The sequence below is a fragment of the Athene cunicularia genome (genome assembly GCF_003259725.1).
Source record: "Athene cunicularia isolate RWA chromosome 3 unlocalized genomic scaffold, athCun1 chr3_part1, whole genome shotgun sequence".
NCBI classification, from domain to species: domain Eukaryota; kingdom Metazoa; phylum Chordata; class Aves; order Strigiformes; family Strigidae; genus Athene; species Athene cunicularia.
The window spans coordinates 112,910,953-112,931,092 of NW_020799097.1; the positions used below are offsets into that span (position 1 = coordinate 112,910,953).

Sequence of the window (20,140 nt, forward strand, 5' to 3'; positions counted from 1 at the left end):
AGTGATTGTCTGGGGCTTGAGATGTCCCTGGCTCCAGGAAATTGCCACGCGTGGACATCTGGGGCTGGGAGACATCCCCAACTCTGGGGATCACCATGTGAGGGCATCTAGGACTGACAGCCCCACAGACTCATTTGAGAACAAACCGTTGCTAAGCCACATGCAGATAAAGGCCACACACAAGTACCAATGCCCTGCTAAACCCAAGCCAGTCCAGCTGACAAAGCAATCCCAATGGCCAGCCTGATGTTGAATGCTTGTCCTCAGGCACGGCCAGAGTTTGGCCTCTCTCTGTCACTCACGGAACACAGTGTCCCCCCTCCTCCCAGACCTGACCCACATCACCGGGGTCCCTGTTACTTGGATCTGTTGGTGATGGGACTGTCTTCAAAGAGCCACTCCTGTGTGGGAGGGGGCATGGCTGCAAACTGGCAGTCAAACATGGCCTCTTCATTCTTGGTCACAATGAGGTCCTGTGGGACGATCACCGCCTGAGGAAAGCTCTCATCTGCAACGGCAGAGACCACAGCAGGGTGAAAAGAGCAAAGTGGCCTGTGGTGTTCCTTCACCAGGGCTCTGAGGGAAGCTTAAAAAAAGAGCTGGGCACACCCTGTGAGCACACTGCAGGTCTTAAGGAGACAGACATGCCAGCACAGGTGTAGTTACACAGCCAGAGCCCAGGACAGCACGCAGTAGCTGCTCTGGGGAAAGCCCTTTCCGCTTCCAGCAAGGCCCTGAGCACGCTGGACTCCTAAGCAAACAGATCAAATCTGTCACGGGACTGCAAATACCCTTGTCCAATTCCAAATACCTCTTTAAGATCAACATCTCTTGCCCTCCCTGGGCCTTGCCTCCAAAAGCCAATAGGGTGTCTCTCTCACGCAGCACCACAGTGGCACTGGTATTAGCAAAACCAGCAGCACCTACAGCCTCCAGGGTCCAAACCCTGTTGAAGGAGGGAGGACCCTGGTGCCTCAGTACCAGAGATGACAGCATAGACCTGCTCCAGACAGATGCAGGGGCAAATTAACACCTGTAGGCAGGGTAGGGTTCAAACTCGGCCAGGTGTGCCCAGAGACAGGCCTGACAGAGGCTTTGCATGGAGAAAGTCACACCAGCCTGACACTTCTGCAGCAGAGGGGAAGCTGTTAGCAAATGAGTAAAACAGCCGAGACCCCAGCCTTGAGCAGCCAGGACACAACTCACCAATGATACTCAGCGTGAAGTTGTTCTGGCTGCAGACGAAGCCAACAGCACTGCGGGCACAGCAGTAGTAGAGACCATTGTCATCAGGGCTGGCACTCTGCAGGGTCAGTGTTCTCTCCTTGTTGCTGACAGAATAGGTGCTGCGGCCATCGGGGAGGGGGGTACCATCCCGAAACCACTGCCATGTGGGGCTGCAAGACAGGGGTGAGAGGGTGACCAGGTGCAGGGCACCAGCAGGGCTCCCCAGAGAGCACGTGTGCAGAGGAGACAGCCCAGAGATGGCCCATTTCCCTGGCTCTCCATCCCCACTGCTGACCCCGACACAGACACGAAGCCATGAGACATGCAGCCAAGTGGACGGGACATGACTGGAAAGCAACGGAGAGTGACTGCAGCACACCAAGCAGCTCAGCAACCTGACTGTGACAGCCCATCCTTACTGTGCTCCTTGCTACGTGGCTCTGAGGAAGCTATTTGCCTTCTTCCCCGGTGCTCAGTCACAGGCTCAATCCTGCCTTTTGCCTTCCCTAGACTCTACTGAATCCTCACAGGAGAGAGGAGAGAGACACAGAGAGAGAGAGAGAGAGGGGAAGAGCACGCAGCAAAGGTGCAGGGGGACCCCTGGCAGGGTCCACTCCTCGGGAGGCAACCCTTACCGCGGGTGGCCGTCGATGTGACACCGCAGCACCACTGTGGAGGAGGGCTGGATCTCAGCTACACTGGCCGGCTGCTTCAGCACCACACTGCCTGTCTCAATCCCTGTGGGATCAAAGAATATCAACACAGCTGGCTCTCCAAGCCTACAGAGCCCAGGTGGATGCCAACTCAGTAATAACCAGAGCAGGCAGCAAAGACACAAGCATGCTCAGAGACACATAAGCCCTCAAGCCAGCATGAAGTAAAAGGACACCCACCCTGCAAATGTCCCACACTTGCCCTGTGCAGCTGTTCTTTGAGGGATAAGAGGGGATCTGAAGGGATCTGCAGTGCTCAGGACAGACCTGGTGCAGTAACATCCCTGTTTCATACATACACATGAGGAAGGCGTCAGGAGAAAGCATCTCTGACAGCTTGGGGACATCAGAAGATACAAATGGCCTAGCAGGCATGAAAGACATGGTAGCTGGAGAGGAATCCTACTTACACAGTTCGTGCTGTCTGACCACCACCCCCACATGCATTAGCAAGCAGCTTGGTAAAGCTTTTCCAGTTTCAGGCCCTCCCAGGAGAGTGCTTTGCCCTGCCCACGGTGTGCAGCACCAGGCTGTGGCATGTGCCCGGCGGCCCTCACCCACACTCACACTTGATATTGAAAGATGCATTGGCTGTGCGGGCCTCCTCCCCAGTGAGCAAGTTCCTCGCTACACACTGGAAGTCCCCAGCATCCCGGTGCCGATCGACAGAAGCAAACTGGAGGTTGCTGCCTTCCTTGAAGCGCTGCTCTGTGTCCTGAACGGGGAGCCCATTCTGCAGCCATTCAAACTCCACACCCGCTGGGTCCTCCACCTCACAGCGGAGGATGGCACTGCGGCCATGCAGGGCGTCCTGGGAGTACGGCTCCTTGGTGAAAAGAATCACTGCCTGAGTCCCCACAGCTGCAAGACAGAAAAAGGAGGGCACATTTAGAACATGGGGATAGTGAGAAAGGAGTAGGTAAGCATGTGCTATTCTCGAGGGTCTCCAGAAAGCTGAAACCACTGTGTTAGGAGAAACACAACCCAAAGCACATCTGTCAAAAACAATCCCCTGTGGGAGAGTTTAGACTGATCTGTGCTCAGATTCCAGCACAGCCACTTTAAGGCTATCTCCCCAGCAATCACCGGGACAGGGATGCCTTAGCTTGCCACAAGCCAAGTAGAGCCCTCTGTGCCCTGAGGCCAGGGTGTTAGGAGAGAGCTCCTGTGACCCACTGCTGAGTGCCACTTCCAGCCTGAACAGAGGTGTCTCGCAGTGCATGAGCCGGGAAGTCACCAAAACACTGGAGAGCAAGCAGCTTCCTGGGCAGGCCAGATGTTTCTCTGAACTCCTGTTGTCCTGTTTTCTAGGACATGTCCTAAGTCCCAGACATGCATCGAGATTGCCCCAAATGAGAAACATCCACAGGCTGTTTCTAGGCTTTCCTCAAAGCTTCTCTCCTTGTGTTCACATCTCCGTCTCACCTCCACATCCTCAGAAATTATCTGACAAAAAACTGGTCTGGAACAAGGACTGTCCATAGGAATAAACACAGCAGCTGCTGGAGCATAGCACAAGAGGCTGCAGCAATGACATCACAAGCTTATGCTGGGGACTCAGCCCACTTGCAAGCAGGAGTGGAAACAAGAAATTGCAGTGGTTGACCCCTGGGTCTGATAGCGGCCGCAGGGTGGCTCTGGAAGGCTGGAAGCATCTCTGCCGTGGTGGAAAAGCTAAAGAATCCTCCTCCACACACTAACCCCCACTCAAGAGCTCAGAGTCCTGGGGACCAGCACTTCCCTAGGTATTGCCTGACGTGGCTGCTGAGGGACCATGTTAGCATATTCCTGAATCTGGCTGCTGCCTGGACGCAGCCAGCCATGCAGGCGCTCTGCTCTGGTTACCAGCTGGCCGCAGAAAGGAAAGCGGACAAAAGGCAATTCAGCACATGCCGATTGCTGTTGGACTCTGTTCCCAGCACTGTGCTCTGCAGTGAAAGAGGCCAAGCCAGCCAGACTTTAAGCATCTTAGAAGCAATCTCTCATGAAGGCAAACAAGAAAGCAGTCAAAATTGTGCATCCCCACCACTGCAAGGAAACTGGCTTCAGAAGGTGGTTGCCTGGATGAGTTACATGAAGAGACTTCAAGCCCAGCTGAAGGGCAGTCAGTTCCTTTTTAGAGACTCAGCCACATCCTCATGTCTGGTGTTTGTATAAAAGCCTGGTAAAGGGACACAACTTGACAGGACATCTCGGTCACCCAAAGCTAAGGATAAGAGATCTTATTCTGAAAGGGATGTTTGAGGGGCACCTAGATCACCACATTCCAGGAAGCCTCAAGAGCCCTTTCCATGCTGGAAAGCCTTTGGAGCCTGCCGCATGTGCAAGTGCAAGCAAAGCCTCTACCGCCTGCAGCCACTCATGGGCACCCCAGTGCCAGCCACGCACTTCCAGCACAGCTAGCCTGAGCTCTCCCACTCATAGTGACAGCAAGGCGTAGACACAGGCACTCATCCAGCACTGCTAGCGAGGCTCCAGTCTCCCAGCTCCAAGCACATGTCAGCCAGGGGCCAAGGCACTTCAGCCTGTGACTGCTATGTCTGCTAATACTCTCTCCTCCTTTCCTCCTAGTCCAGACAGAGAAAGCAACAAAGTCCTTCCAACGCAAAAACCACGGAAGACTCTTCCCAAAGACACTGAGGCAATGTCGACAGTAGTCCAGAGCCCAGAGGTCTCTCCTGTCTGCAGCCTTTGCAAGATGGGACTGTGGGCTCAATTTTCATTTTCAGTCACCCCAAAGAAGCCACCAGGAAGGGAGCAGCAAGGAACTGGGAGGTCACAGGAAGAGCAGTGCACAACGACATACTGCAGGTCTAGGACGTGGACCTCACTGCAGCCTGGCTTTCTACCTTCAACACACAATTGTGCCACTGACCTTGGTGTGCAGGCAACATCCCCGGGGACTGTCCCCAGACAGGTTAAGTCCCACAGCTCCTGTGTAGACATCCCTTGTCAACTGCATTCACAGCATTTAGGCCACCAGGAGTAGCCACAGACTGATCCCTGTGGCCTGAATGACAGCTGCAGACAGTGCCCAAAATCCTGTCTCCCAAGTCTCGTGTTGAGCTAAGCCCCATCAGCACGCTGTGCTCCAAGGGTCAGCATGTCCAGTGAAGTTTCCATCATCAGCTACCATGCACCTCCCCAAAAGGCAGGAACTATTCATCAGTCTGTGACAGTGGTCTCATGAGCACCACTAGATGAACACATGCCCCAAGGTGAGACAATGGGTGGGAACATGTGTTCTTATATAGATACACATATCTAGTTCCCTGCACATCAAATCAGTCTCACCAAGAGCACTCAGCAGGGTAACAGCCACCTGACCCCACACAAACACAGCTATGCGCTCAGTAGCACAACAGCTCCAGAGTATCAGGAGCTGAGCTCATGCCAAAATAGGCTGCTGGGACAGACAGACAGATGGGAGCAAAGTGGAACAGGACAATCAAATCCACTCAGGTTTGAACCTACAGGAGCTGGGTCTGTCCTTTTCCACAGATATGCTTCAGGTCACCAAGGTGCATATCCATCAAACCATACCTGCATGGTACAAAACACATGCAAGGTGGCAGTGTGCGTTAGGAGAGCTCATGAAGGAGAAGGATCAGTTCTCCTCTGGGGGTCTCAGCATCCCAAAACCTTCCACTCTGAGTCACGCTAGTGCTGGAGGTAGTGATGAGGCACCTCCCTCTGAAGTTGTAGGCCATCAGGGTATTAAGACATGATATTTTATATTGGGTGTGCTTCTAGCATTAAGTTGTCAGCATAGTAGTATAACACTAAACAGGAGCAGAACTGCTTTCACCCCATCACTGCCAGCACTGTTCCATTTCACTCAGCACTGGTCAGCTGAGAGCTTCAGCAGCTTCATCACATGCATCCTTCTGCCTCAGCATCCCCCACATCTAGGCAGGAGGAGGACATGGCTCTGTGGACAGGAGACATAATGAAGGCTTGGCACAAGCTCCACATGGAAAGCAGAGATTCTACAAGGCGTCAGAGAACACTGGGATCCAGCTCCCCAGTGAAACAGGAGAAACTATTTATGTCTTTATCTTCCATACTAGGGAAATGGACACAACCATTTCGGCTCAAGTGAGATCCCTGCGATGAATATCTCATGAGCACAAGTGCCAAAACAAACCGGGATAAATGAGTGTTAAAGCAGTAAGAGCCATAAACTTGTGAGTTTTTTTGACAATAGCATCCAAGGTGCCACGGATGCACTGGCTACACATGCTGGAAACCACTGCCCCAGTCACGTATCGGATTTGGGCTGCAAGAAAAGACGGGTAGCAGCTAGATGTGGTCCAGACATTTTGGGGTGGAAGACATCTGAAGCCCAGAGCTGGACACAGTCTGAAGCCCAGAGCTGGACACAGCTTGTCACAGCACTCTAAATCCAGAGAACCAGGGTCCAGCGTTCAGAGATGGGAAGTGCTGCGCTTACCCATAAAAGTCGTACAGACCTGGTCCAGGCAAAGGCTTGCAGGGTTTATGCATTCCCTTCACCCCCTCCCTCCACTTCATCTGGGCTTTTGGGCAATGGCTCAAGAAAGCTGTGCAAGCAGAAGGCTATCTGTGTAGGATGCCATTATGTCAGAGTTTGGGTAAAACTTGTATAAAGCCAGCAGACATCACCACCAGTACTGAATGAAGAACAAATGCTTCTGCTTGTTCCCCTCATCCAGCCAGAGGACCTCCCAGCACCACTGTGTGGCAGAGCCATGGTCACACACGGCTTAGCCGATGGGAGCTCCCAGAACTGCCTAAGCTGGCAGATGAGAAGTTCTTGCAGCATCTTGTCAAGAATAAAGGTGACTCCTGCTCAGTCTGACTGGACGCCTTCACAACAGCATGTTTCTGTTGTGGTTTCATGAGCTAATCTGGGCTGGGCCGCATTGCTAGGAGCTGCTGAAGGAAGTAAAATGACTCTTTCTCTTCCTTTAGTGAGAGTCACCCCAAAAAATACCCAGCAACACCAAGTTTGCTGAAAATCAGCTTAGCTAGGCCAAACCAGTGCAGAGCTCTCCCTTAGTAGTACAGCTGGGCCAGCAGCAGTCCCAAATTCGTGCACTGGCAAATATCTGCTCTCTGCATATGTATGTGACACAAGCCACCCTTGGCTGGGAGAAAAAGAAACCCTCAACACATGTTTCTGGCCTAAAACCATTTCAACTGTGGCTACAGAAAGCTTTTCAGGAAAGCTTTAGCCAGATTAAACACATCTGAAATGCGGCACACTTGAAAACACCCAGTGGTGGTGCTCTCAAAGGATACTGAATTAAAATGCAAACCCCCCCCCCCCCGCCCCGTTGAGGTAACAGATAAAGGTTAAGTGATTTGTGGAGGGAAGTTGCACTGGTACCTGCAGGTCCCCCATGGTATCATTGTCACGCACCACAGAGCAAATCCTCTGCTGAGGGGAAAGGCACCAGCAGGACACACAAGGACAGAGAGAAGTGGAGGCTCTGAGAGCATACTTACAGCAAAGATCTGAATGCAGGAACACGGCACCCTTCACGCAGAGGTATCTCCCTGCTAAAAATTAATTTCATTTGTGTAAGGAGGTAAATAGCAGCTTCCCAGGAAAAACCACTCACACTAACACCTGCAATTCCAGCCTGAATTTCTACCGAGTGTACCTCAATTCACTTTTTGGGTCCCTAGGACTTGGCTCTTGCACCCTCCTCTGAAGGCCACAGTGGGCTGAGCACGCATAGAGCATTTCAGGGTGACAAATAAAACCAGCAAAGCCACATCCAGGACAGACTTTGTGAGCAACCCAAAGTTAGCCACTACTGTCTGAAGCTCTGCAGAACGAGTTTTCAATCCTATGAACTTGTCAGGGAGCAAAGGGCTCTCCACCACTCCAGCAAAGGAGACCCAGCCCCATGGTAGCCAACCCCTTTGACTGCTGCCACATTACTGGGGCAATTTGGCAGCAGAGTGCAGCACAGACTGGGACTGGCCTTGATTTGGGGCTGTTCTCCAGAGCTAGGAAAGTGAGACACATCAGTGTTGCTATTTTAATCAGCCAGAGCTGTAAAAGGCACCAGAAGAGTAATAAGGATCTGAGGGAGCCATGGCAGAGCTGGAGCTAGCACTGGGAAACCAGTGCTGAAGTTCTGGGGGACCCCACATGACAGTTCCCACCTGGGCAGCACCGGGTTTGGTACATCCCAGGTACAGAGACATCGTAGGGCTCCTGGGGAAGGAGGTGGCAGCAAACTGCCCAGCTATGTGTCTCAGTGCTCACTGTCCTCCCACCGGGTGCTGTGGCGATAGCCAGGCAACAAACCTCACTGGCTGCAGACCCTTGTGGGGTGCTGTGCTTTGTAATCATGGAGACACAGCCAGAGAATGCATAGGGTGTCAGGACTTGACCCTGAGGGATCAGCCATCTCTAAGGCTATATTTAGGGCTGCAGCCAAGAAGAGGGCCTGCCGCCCTGGCGCAGCCTGGCCACGCCTGGCAGTGAAAGCACTCAGCCCACTTTCTGCACCGTAGAGGACTGAGAGCACCATGGATACTGCCTGGTGAGTCCCTGCCATGGCAGCAAGCCCAAACCTTCATGCTCATCTTTCAGGCTGCAAGGGCATGGGGCAGCAAGCCAGGCCTCTAACCAAGCCAGGTTTTCCATCTGTTGCTTAACGCATCAGTGCCAGTCACACACAAGCACTCGCCTGGGGATGCTCCAGTAGCCCAACCCCATCTGGGTGCCACAGAGCAACTGTGCAAGCTGGGGAGACCAGACAGCACATCTTCTGCCCTGCCTGACAGGCCAAGTCACCTACATCTTGAAGCAATCCAGAAATCATTGTCTCCCTGCCTAACAAATGCAGCCTCAACCACAAGGCCTTCAGCTGCTGCACAGCCCCCGATCCCTGATGTCTCCACAGTCATCTCACTCACATACAGCCATGCCCAGGAAGCAGCAGGCAAGTTGGCTGGTGGTGCCATGTTCCACAGCATGGCAGACCCCTGCCTGCCCAGGGCTTGCACCAAGCAGCAGCTGTGGAGGAAGGAAAGCTGGCACAGATCTCAGCAGGTATTTGCCATGGCTGCAGTGCCAGTAGAACTGGAAACACACCACATTCTCAGCTCCATGGGAGATCCATGCTCCCTTCAACTCCAAGACACCCATTCCCATGCATGCCCAGTGCCCAGCTCCTGGGCACCTCCTCACCGAGCTAAAAGAGCTCTGGACAGATGACAGAAAGGAAAAAGAAAAGGATCCATTTCACTACATATCCAAAAGAGCCTAGGTTACCAACTTCTTGAGACACCACAGCTGATGCAAGGCTATGAGTAATCCCAAAGCTGCCTGCAACCAAAAAAGGAATTAAACGCATGGGAATGGGATTTGAGAGAGGGCTTTATGCAAGTTTAAGGTTTCCTGGTTTGGAAAGCAAGTCTGGCACTGCAGGGCTTCTGCAGCTTGCAGTCCAGCCCCACTTTCCAGCCAGGCCCTAGGAGCATTATTCTGCAAACTCTTCCAGGGGCACTTCAACGAAGATCACCCTGGATCAGCTCAGCCGTATGTGCAAGCCAGCTTCTTTAATGCTCTGCATCCAGAACAGCAGATTAGAGGAGCTGCAACTCACCTGCAGTGCCCAGGACAGCAAAGCCCAGAGCACCCAAACTGCATCCTTCTTCTCCGAAGGGGAACCATCCTCATCCTCTTCTCCCCTGCCAGCAGGAGGCCTCTGATCTGTCCCAGCTGTGTGTGTGTGTGTGGGGGGGGGGACAGGGACGGGACACAGCTGGCTTACAATAAACAAATAAAAAAAGACCCACAGGTACCAGGATGCAACTGAAGAAGTCAGCTGCAACCCCAAGATCCCCCAAGGAGTTCTTCTGGCAGAGGACACAGCTGGCCAGCATCTGTTCTGGCCTCTCAAAGCAAAGAGGACCTCAAATGCTCCCATGCCAGAGCAGGGCTGCTCTCCCTGGGGATGCACAACTAGCTTGCAAGTCTCAGCCGTGAGGCGAGAGCTGGATTTACACCATCAGCTCAGCACCTAACCGAACAGAGAGCTTGGTAACACACTGTCTGTGTTCTTTAATTAGAAAAGATGCCATGCTCCCTAGGAAGGCACTGCTGCACCACACAGGTGGGGAACCTGCTCTCCCTGCCTCCCCAAACCTCCAGGACCCCAGGGGGCAATGAGAACAGCTGCTCACCCAGGGAAGCAACCACACAGTGCACCTTCCTGCAGAGAAGGCTGGGGATACAGCTGGGAGAGAGGAGGGTGACCTGGCCAGAGATGCCCATTAACTTGAGGTGGACAGTGGGAGTAGCCCAAATCCATCCCCAGGCTGTGGCACTTCAGCCTCAGACTTAAAGAGCAGGATTAAGAGACAATTTCATCACTTTCTATCTAGCAACCAACTCTAGATGTGTCAGCTAAGCAAAGCAAGTTGGCAGTGATAGCTTTTTTACCACCTGGGAATCCATTGCTGATGTATCACCACCCTGTCATATTCACATATGACCTTTACGCTTCTGCCACTGCCATTGCTCAGACCACCGAGGAAGCAACGCCTCTGCAATCAACCCAGCAGCAACATAGGCTATTCCTCTTCGATGAAGAATCAATATGGGAAAGGGAAGGTTTGGATGGCCAAACACATTCTGGACTTGTATCACTCTGCAGCACTTGCTCCCAGATGCACAGACCTGTAATAAAACAAGGAAGACACAGGCAGAGCATAGCTTTGAAGCTGCCACTGCATCCCTCAGCAGCATGCTTAGCTGCAGCTAACCCCAAGCAAAACTAACAACCTAGGCCACAGCTACAAAGACCACCTGGCTCCCTGCAAACCCAGGGTCAGAGCTAAGGGCCACAGGAAAGGCAGCCCTTGAAGGAAGAGGATTAAACCTCAGCAGAAGGGACTGAGAAGCTGACACTCAGGTCCCACGTCCCAGAAGAGCTCACCATAGGATGGACACAGACAGCCCCAAACATGTGACTGATTTACTGCCACGTTCTCTGGGAAAGACATCGAGCCAAGCAGAAGTCTGGTGTCAAAGGCAACCATGGGCAGATTTTCGAAAAGACGATGACCTGTGCTCCATCCCAAGCCCACAAAAGGCACAGTGGGGAACATGTTAGGGTTTGGGGTCCTGGACTCTCACAGGTTTCAGTAACATTCCCAGGAAGCATTTTCAAACAGGTCTTGTCTTTAAAAGTATCACTGTCTGCAGGCAGCAATTCTTTCTGTTGCCAAGTCCTCGGGAATGGCTCCAATGCTGGTGCTTTGCTTTTAGCCATTCTTGGATCAAAGAGCAGCAGACTGGGTTCAAGCCCCAGCTTGCTTCTGAAGACTGGGCAATCAAATCACTGGGCTGGAGCATCCCAAGCTTGCCGGTCCAGAGGAAGCTCTGAGCCCCCTGCGAGATCAAGGCTCCACTCACTGCAGGCAGGTTTAACTCCTCATGTGCTGGGTGCACACTACTCACCAGCATCTTAGCTCATGCAGGCTTGGCAGCAGCTCCTACAACAGAGCAACATTCCAGACCCTGAAGCAGTGCTAAATCTCAGGATTCCAACTCTTACCTGATAGCCTTTCCTTCCTGATGTAGACGGCCACAGCACGCACATCCCTATTGTCCCTATGACATCTGGGTCCCAATGGGCTCCACATGTCTCCTTTTCTCTCTTTTCCCCATCCACAATCATCATCCCAAACTGTCAACTGCATTTTTTTGCTTGCCTGCAGTGCCCAGGCTTCTTCCAACCCAGCCTCTGCTGCAAACAGCCACGTCTGCAGAGAAGCAAGCCAGTCCTCCTCAGGCCAGGGGAGCCACAAAAAGCAGCACGCAGTAAAACCACTCGCCTGGCCTCTCATCCTGCTCTCTCTGCCGTCACCGGACCAGCCAAGCACTTACTACCTTGATCTCACCTCCTGTTCCCCATCCGCTGCAGCCCAGAGGATGAAGGCTGCCACAGACCAAGTAATGCACGCCAGCATCTGCTCTTTGTCCTTGTGAGGCTCTTGGTGAGCACAGGGCCCCATACAGACCTCCCATTCATCGCTCAAGCAAGCCATGTGTTTCCTGGCACAGTTCATTATGAACATGCTCCTATAAAAGCAGATTTTTGGCATGCCAGGACTAGGAACAACACATGGGTCAGCTTTTCCTCCCCTCCTGGTCACAAACACAGAGCCAGCAGGCTCATTTGCACCAGCTGAAGCTGTAGAAGCAAGCAAGAAAAATCATGAATGCTTAATAACACAAGCAATCCCCCTGCCTCACGGGTCAGTCCCTATAGCCACATAAAGCAAAGAGTACACCAGCTCCACACACAGCCTATTCCACTGCTTAGCAGATACTGTGGAAACAGCAGCCAAGCCAAACACCCATAGAGATTTGCATCTCCAAATGATTTCCAGCCAGCATGTTCCTCTGTGCAAGATGTTCCAGTTGAGAAAGCCTCTCGGACGGGTAGAGTTGCAATAAACCACTCTCCCACCAGGCCAGATGGAAATGGTTTGATGCAGGCAAGGAGCTCTGAACATGGCAGGCTTGGTCTGATCAAGCCCAACATCTGGAAAGTCTTTGGGTACCCATCATAGAAGCCTTTTAAAACTACGTTTCCCATTCCAGTTAAAAGTAAAAACAAAACCTCACTCTGCACCCAGAAAAAAAAAAAAAATTACTCCTATCTGAGTGCCCAGCACAACTGGATGGGTACAAAACAGCATTTCCAAGAAATACTCAGCTAGACCAGCTTTGGCTTCATGAGCCAGGAGAAAGTGCACCAGCACCTAAGAGCTCCAGGTCTGGAGTAAACACAGCATGGTTGTACTGGGGTGGATCAAGACGATGAGGGACTTTGGAAAACACCATCTATTTATCCCCACAGTTGTACCACACACCAACAGTCCTGCTCTGAGAGCATGGGTTTGCTCAGGCGACCACTGAGACTCTCCCTTTTGAGGCGGTTCGCTCCAGACTTGCAGAAGACGCGATGCCTGCACACCACTGCTTCATGCCAGTTATCAGACCACCATGCAGGCCATGCATCTAGTTGTTCTCCACATGCTCAGTGGAGGGCCACATCGAATCAGCCTATAGCACAGCCACTTGCATCCATGAATAAAGTTTCAATTGCAAAGCACCCAGATATGCAGCCTTCCAGGTGGGATTTACCGATCCAGAGAAGGAACCCACGATGAAAGCAGGCACAGAGGCATCCCCATCCTGTAACAAACAGCTAGGGGCATGTGCTCATCTCACTTGGGTCCCAAATGTAAACTGCAGAGCTGGTCCACAATTTCCTCATCTCCATCCCAGTGTCAGTGCAGGATTACATCTGCCCACATCGCGGCTGCCCTCGAGAACCTCACCGGGACACCCTATGACGTATGGTAGATGCGAGCCCTTGTTTGGAAACATCTTGGCTGCCGGCCTACCAGTGAGTGACAATTGCTCTGCAATAGGACCACAGCCTGAGCTCGCCCCTGGAGGCCCACAGCACCTCTCTCTGCTGCCCTCTGCATGGAGGGGTGCTTCTAAACACAGGCTCCAAGCAACCGTTGAGAGGCGCACTCTGCCCTTGAAAACAAGCTTTAGAATTAAAAGAAAGAAAAGCCACAACCACTTAGCACAATTCCCATTAGCCTCCCCAGAACTGCTTAGAGAGGCTGCAAGCTGTGGGGGATCTTCTCCCCCATGGTTAGCAATCCTCCCTGCCCCGCCCTTTCAGGCCCAGGATCCCATACTTGGGAACAGCTAAGCCCAGTTTCTGAGCAATTATTGCAAGAAACCAGAACAAAGCCGCTGGGGTTTGAATACTGCTGGAGCAAACGCTGAGGCAGTGCTCACAGTAACACGCTGGGGTGCAGCTGGCCAGGGGAAGAGCTCGCCGCCGCGCACAGCGGGGAGGTGCCTGCAGCCTCCACTGCACACAGCCGCAGTCCCAAAGCAGGCAGGAACTGCTCACACATGTGCCGCACAGAAAAGACCAGTCTAACTGAGGAAAAGGCTCAACGCAAGGACAGCGAGACCAGGTAGCCAGCTACAGACTCTTGATGGCTGCCGGCACGTCCCAGGATAGCCAGGCTATCCCGGCACTGACCTCACTCACCCGCTCAGTTCAAGCAAGTTTGGGGTTTCCCCACTGCTGTTCCTCATGCTGTCCGTCCTGCTTCCCCAGCACAGCACAGGTCCTGTGAATCCCAGCCCTCTCCCCAGATACAGACCCCTCGGCTTGCTTCCTCCAAGACCATCCCAAGCTCAGTTTCATAACACTGCTATAGGAGCTCTGCAGCCACTATACTCCACAGCTAACTTCATCCTTGCACCAGCGACAAGCAGAGACCCTTCTTTCCTGCGGGCTCAAAGCCAGGCAGCAGGATAAGAGAAGAGCCACCCCAAAGCAATAGGACAGAGCAGTGGTGAGAAGCGAGGTTCAGGGCATTTCCCACTGCACAAGGCAGCTGCTGCTCAGGCAATGAGCAAGAATAGCAGCAAGGGTGCTACTCTGCAGCCACAGATCGACAGGAGCATTACGGGAGGTTCCTCCTCATTCCTAAGCAGAGCAGGGCTGCTGCCAACCAATACCTCACTGCAGGCTTACTTGGGGTGGTGTGAGAAGCACCACGCTGTGCGGTTTGTCTCCAAGGCTATCAGTCTTTCGGGTATGGAAGACGTATCTGGGCTCAACTGGTAGTTGTGCCTTTGCCCCACAATCTCTCCTGACATCTCAGCACCTTCTTCAAAGAGGGGAAAGCTGGAGCAAGACAGGGAAGTCTCAGTGGTAGCCAAACTCCTTGGCTCTCTGCAACAGCTGGGGCTGCTGAACCAGAACAACTGGCCTCGGCTCAGCAGGAGGCCCCAGCCTGTCCTGGGAGCAGGCTGACACCGCTCCGAGCCATGCTCCACAGTGGGGCTGTGCCTCTGCTCCTGGCATCTGCTGCAAGAGGAGACATGGGCATCTCCAAAGGGGGGATGTGCCTGGCCCATGGGAAAGGATGCCATTCTGCTGGGCCGCTTGGGCAAACAAGTGGTCACAGGCCCCTAACAGAAACCCGGGTACCCTCCTGAGCCTTCACCCTTGGAAACTAGCCCAAGCCATCAGCACAGGGCTGGGGTGGTGCAGCTGGGAGGGGGGGATAGGGCAGAGATAGTAGCCAGACCACAGCTTCTCCTGCCCAAACACCAAAGCCTCCCCAAGCAGACACTGCCAGCTGCATTGCTAAGACCCAGTGAGAAACACAAATGTTTCAAGGGTGACTCAGCACCAGTGACAGGCTTGCTGCACCCACCAGTCCTGCCAACCGACTCTCCCAGGCTTGCTCAGAGCCCTTGAGCAATTCCCTAACTTCCTCAGAAACACTGATTTATAGCTGACATGTGCTACTGGCAGCGTACGGCAGGCTGGAGACGCTGCTGATCTGGAGGCTGAGCTCTCTGGCTGGCACAGCAAAGGTATTGGACTTTTCTCCCATGAAAGGAAACATGGCAGTCAGGCACCAAGTGGAGCCAGGATGAGCTGTGTGCTCCCTGTGCAGTGGCCTCGAAGGATGATGCTTTCTCCACAATTTAAACAAGGGATATGTGAGAATGCAACAGTCTTTATCAAGCAAAACCCTTTAGGCAGCAGAGGAGAGTCCAGGCGGTGTTGAACAGCCAAACAGCTGCAGCCAGAAGGGAAGAGATGCAACATAGCTGGCTCAGGGCTCAGCACTCATTGCCACGGGGCTGGAGGCCCCCTGGAAATGAGGCTGCCTTGTTTCACTCACAAGGTCTGTGTGGCTGAAAACTCCCCATGGTAGCTGGGGCCAGCATCTCCAGGTATCACACAAGTGCTTGCCACTACATCCTCACACCCCTTCACTCAGGCTGAGGACTGAAGGCTGAGGACTGAAGGCTGACATTGCTCCTGACATCCCAAGCCCAGCCAAGAGGGATTCTTCCACAACAGTGCTGTGTGTGTGTAGGGAGTGCCTGGCCAGAGCTTCACGTTTTTCCTGTTCCAGCTAAAATGCCATTCCAGGAGATGATGGGGAAAACCAGAACAAGCTCCATAAGGCTGCCTGGCGCTTCCCTTCAGCAAACAGGAGCCCCAGCCAGGCCTGAGAATGGAAACCCAGGCAGCAGAGACAAAAGAGGGGGCGGGCGGAGGGAGGGGGGAGGAGGAGGCCAAGGCAAGGGAAGCACTACTAAGAGAAGCAGCACGCACAGGAGGCTCCCAAGCAAAGCCAGCTGCTTCATCAACACACCATCAGAGGAGACAAGGCTGCTGCTCAGAGCCAGCTCCTCTCCATGCAGTGAGGCCATCGGGTCAGCACCCAAGCCAAGGCTGCTCTGGGCACGGTACACTCCTGCCAGTGAGCCTTCCTTGCTCTCCCAGAACTGCTGGAGAATGAAGCAGACTTGGCGCTGAAGCTGCCAGAGTGAGCTGCTTCTCTGCATGCTGCCACAGAACCCACTGGGAGGAAAACCTCCCCAGTACCACCCAAACCTGCACTGGCTCTCGGACGTGCTTGGTCAGGACGTCTTGCAGGTCTTGCTTTCTGAGGGGGCCAGGTGGGAGGGTTATAACCCTATCCAACAGACCCCAAGCCAGACACAGCTCACCAGCAAGTTCCACAAACACCCTGAGAGCAACAGAGTAAGGACAGCAGCTTGGGGGGGGGGGGCGGCGCAGGGCACAACACGGGCAAGAGGGTGCAGACAAGAACTCACATCTACACCAGCACAAGTACCCTTGGTGCCCCCTCTCCGTTTTGCCAACAGCTATATGTTTACATATCTACAGGGACTTCAAGCTCACAGATAAGCAACCCTCCAGCCCCAAGGAGGACTCAGAGCTGGGGACAAAGGGACAGCTGCACTCCTGAGCCTTGCATGCAAGGAAGCAGACAGGCAGCTTATTTATCTCCCAAGCCCTGCTCTGGGATAAATATTTTAAATCTCTCTCCAGGTCATGGCAGTATATTTACAGCTAAGTTTCCCTTACTTATCTGCCAGGAGAGACTCAGATGGATTTGCCATGAATCCAGAAAGATCCCAGCTGGCCAAGCTCTCCAGCTTATAGCTCACGGGAGAAATGGTTCATCCACTGCCACAGTCTTGAAAATGACAACCATACTGTGGCAACTGCTGCAGGGATTCAGTTGTGCACCCCTGCATGGCTCACCCACAAGAATGCAGCCAGACACTCTGCCTTCCCAGGAGCAAGCAGATGGCAGAGGCTGTGTGATGCCACATACAGCACTGCGTCGGGGGCAATCCTGCAGCCATACTCCCCACAGAGCAAGGCTACCCCATGGGTCCAGCTCGAGGTGAGGGAGTCTCTGCAGCATCCTGCTTCCCTACTTGGCTTACTGCAGGTTTGACCTGTTTTCTCCCCTCCCATAGGAAGGGAAGAAACTCCCAGGAAAGGCACTCCTGACAACACACCAGCTTTTCCTAGAAGCCACCATGATGCTGCAAGCTAAAAAACCCAGCAGTGCCAGAGACAAGTGGAGCTGCGATACTGAGGAGACACCTGAAACAGGCCTCACTTCACTAGCTGCATTGGTGCCTTTCCTATTTATATGGGCTCTACACTGCTGGGTTTTGTCCTCTGCCTGCATCTGAAACTTGCAAAGGGACTGGATGCCCAGGGTTTCTCTCTGGGTTTGTACCCCTCACGAGCGTTTCAGGGACAATAGTTCATACAGCCAGCTGTGCACTGCACATCTATTTTCAGTCTACGCGGCACTGCCCTCCTCCTGGCTACAAGAACCATCCACAACTCCCCATATCCATCTCCAGCTACGCTCTACAGGTCTGCAGGTTTCATCCAGCTCCTTCTCTTCATTGCTGGGAAGTTGAAGACCAGCTCCATTTCACAATCACCATTTACGGTTGTGCAGGGCAGCATTGCTGTCTAGTTACAGCCCAGAACCTGCCTCCTGAGGGAACATCACCGGGAAGGCTGACCTGCTGTATCACCTCTGAAAGCAAAGAGGGCACAGAAAGGAACAGTTACTTGTTTATTTTCATTAGAGCCATTTATGAATCTATATTAAAAGCCACAAGAATAGGAAAGTAGACAGAGAAGCTAATATTTGCTCTTCTCATGCAATATTAATTAAAAGGTAGCTTCTCTATCAGACATTGCTACATTTCCTCCCAGCTAAAAATAGAGAAAAGTCACTGAGTGGGAAGAATGTGCAAGCAGGGCACTTTCTGGAACACTTTTACAAATCAATAACTAGGCAGAGCGCTTGCTACAGATAGATCTGATGCAAAGCTCCAGCATCAAATTAAAGAAAAGCTTGGGTATAACAGACTCGCAGAAACAGAAGTTCTTACTAACCTAATCTCCTTGAAAAACAACTGCTTTTCTCCATAGTGCCAGGACAGCTCATTCCCAATGTATCTGGAGAATGAATAACTCTTATTGGACAGTCACTAATCCACCAGTGGGAAGAGCACCAGGACATCCTCAGCAACCAAATGCCAAGGAAGCACAGAAACAGTGGCAACAGACACTCAATAATCAGGTCCTGAAGAGTAAGAAGTTGTGCTGAAATACCTGCAGGTGCCTGACTGCTCACTGTGGCCACTTGGCAACCCAAGGAAAACAGCTGTTCCATCAAACGCATGGAACATCTTTGTCTGCACAGGAGCCATGCAGGAGAGCACCTCCAGCCAGCAAGAGGCAGGGCCAAATCCCAGCAAAGGCCACAGGAACACAGTGTGACATTGAAGGATGCCCATCATGACACTCTTGTTTCCTGGGTGCTTATTTTCTTGTGAAAATATTAACCATTCAGATTGTTTCTGCTTCAGGCCATATGGTTTTGAGAGTTTTCCTTAGCTGACTGGAAGCATTCTTATCAAAAAAGTCTCTGATTTCTAAGAACCACCTGAACACCTCATCAGCCCTGCCCCAGTTCTACTCTGATTTTTCACCACTTTTTATGAAGTGGGGGTCTGCCTCAAGGAGACAAGAGTAATCTCAAGATGGGATAAGGAGGCCACAGCCATACCTGGCAAAACAGCAGTGCTCACAGCCAGACACTGGAGAGAAGTCAAGCAACAGGAAAGTCAGAGAAGGGTATGTGTGGCATACCACAGGGGGTTCTGGACACAGAAGAGGAACCAAGAAGTGAGACAGGAGGCGCAACTGGAAAAGGAACAGCTGCACCTGGGCCAAAGCAACAAGGCAGCAAGACAGAGGCAGGACTTGGGCAGAAGGGTCAATGCTGCTGTGCCAAGTGAGGCCCCAGCAAGCAGCATCTCCACTTATGCATCTGAAGGCTGCAAGAACACACAACATCCAGGGAGAGCCATCAGGAGCTAACTCAGCAGAGAAAAGTGACATGTGTTGCCTTTGTAGCTCAGCTTTTGCTTAGAATATGGCAGGCAAACACCTGTTCAAACCTGGCTGGAAGCAAGGGTGATCTCAAGACCACCAGCTGACATCCAGCCATCTCACTGCTACAGAAGGAGGCTCAGCCCAGGAACCGGCCACTCCTGTAACACCTGCCAGGTGCTCTCAAATGTCTCCCAGGCTCTCCATGTTGACAGCAGGCAGTATGAAGGGATAGGAACAAAGATGAAAGCCAAGTAACTCACAGGAAGCTCTGTTTTCTTCGGTCAGACAAAATTTGCACCATTCTTCAACTGCAGGAGGAGACTTTCAGCGTTGGCCCCTCTTCAGGGCAGCCACAGAGGCAACTGAACTACTCGTCCTAGCAGCACAAACCCATCTATGCTCCCACAGATGGTCTGGGAGAGCTGGATGCACTGCCCTAAGTGGCACCCTACAAGACTGTCTGGTTCTATCTTCCCTGATCCTGGCTTTGTTGGGAAAGACAAAAAACCCCACCTTTCCTCTCATGAAAGTTTCCCACTGAAACAGACACTACCAGCAACTTCATCAGAGACAGCACCATGGAGCTGCTCCATGCCGCGCAAGGGATATGCCTCCCCAGCAGAGCCAGGGCACACACCAAAGCACTCTGCATGGAGAGCAGTAAAGGCACTTGCAAGCCACAGCTTGTCCTGCCTTCAACCATTTGGAGAGTCACTGTATGTCTTGGAATCAAAGCCTTCCTTTGTGCTCCTAGACAGGCCAATGAGCAACTGTAATGAGGAGAGTGTTTATAGCTGGTCTTAGGCAATATCATGCCTATCTTGTGCCAGCATCATGTTCTACAGCAAGGACAACCCTGAACAGAGCTGC

General features: G+C 52.6%; 1 protein-coding gene across 1 annotated transcript in view; it reads right to left on the minus strand.

Moving 5' to 3' along the window:
- PTK7 (protein tyrosine kinase 7 (inactive)) overlaps positions 1-19,863 on the minus strand; it is a 32,451-nt gene extending 12,588 nt beyond the window's left edge. The window contains exons 1-5 of the mRNA XM_026844670.1: positions 19,824-19,863; positions 2,508-2,903; positions 1,863-1,965; positions 1,207-1,397; positions 361-508 (exon numbers count right to left, since the gene is read on the minus strand). Of these exons, the coding sequence (XP_026700471.1) occupies positions 361-508; positions 1,207-1,397; positions 1,863-1,965; positions 2,508-2,903; positions 19,824-19,863 (878 nt within the window). The remainder of the gene's footprint in view (positions 1-360; positions 509-1,206; positions 1,398-1,862; positions 1,966-2,507; positions 2,904-19,823) is intronic.
- Between the last annotated feature and the right edge of the window lie 277 nt (positions 19,864-20,140).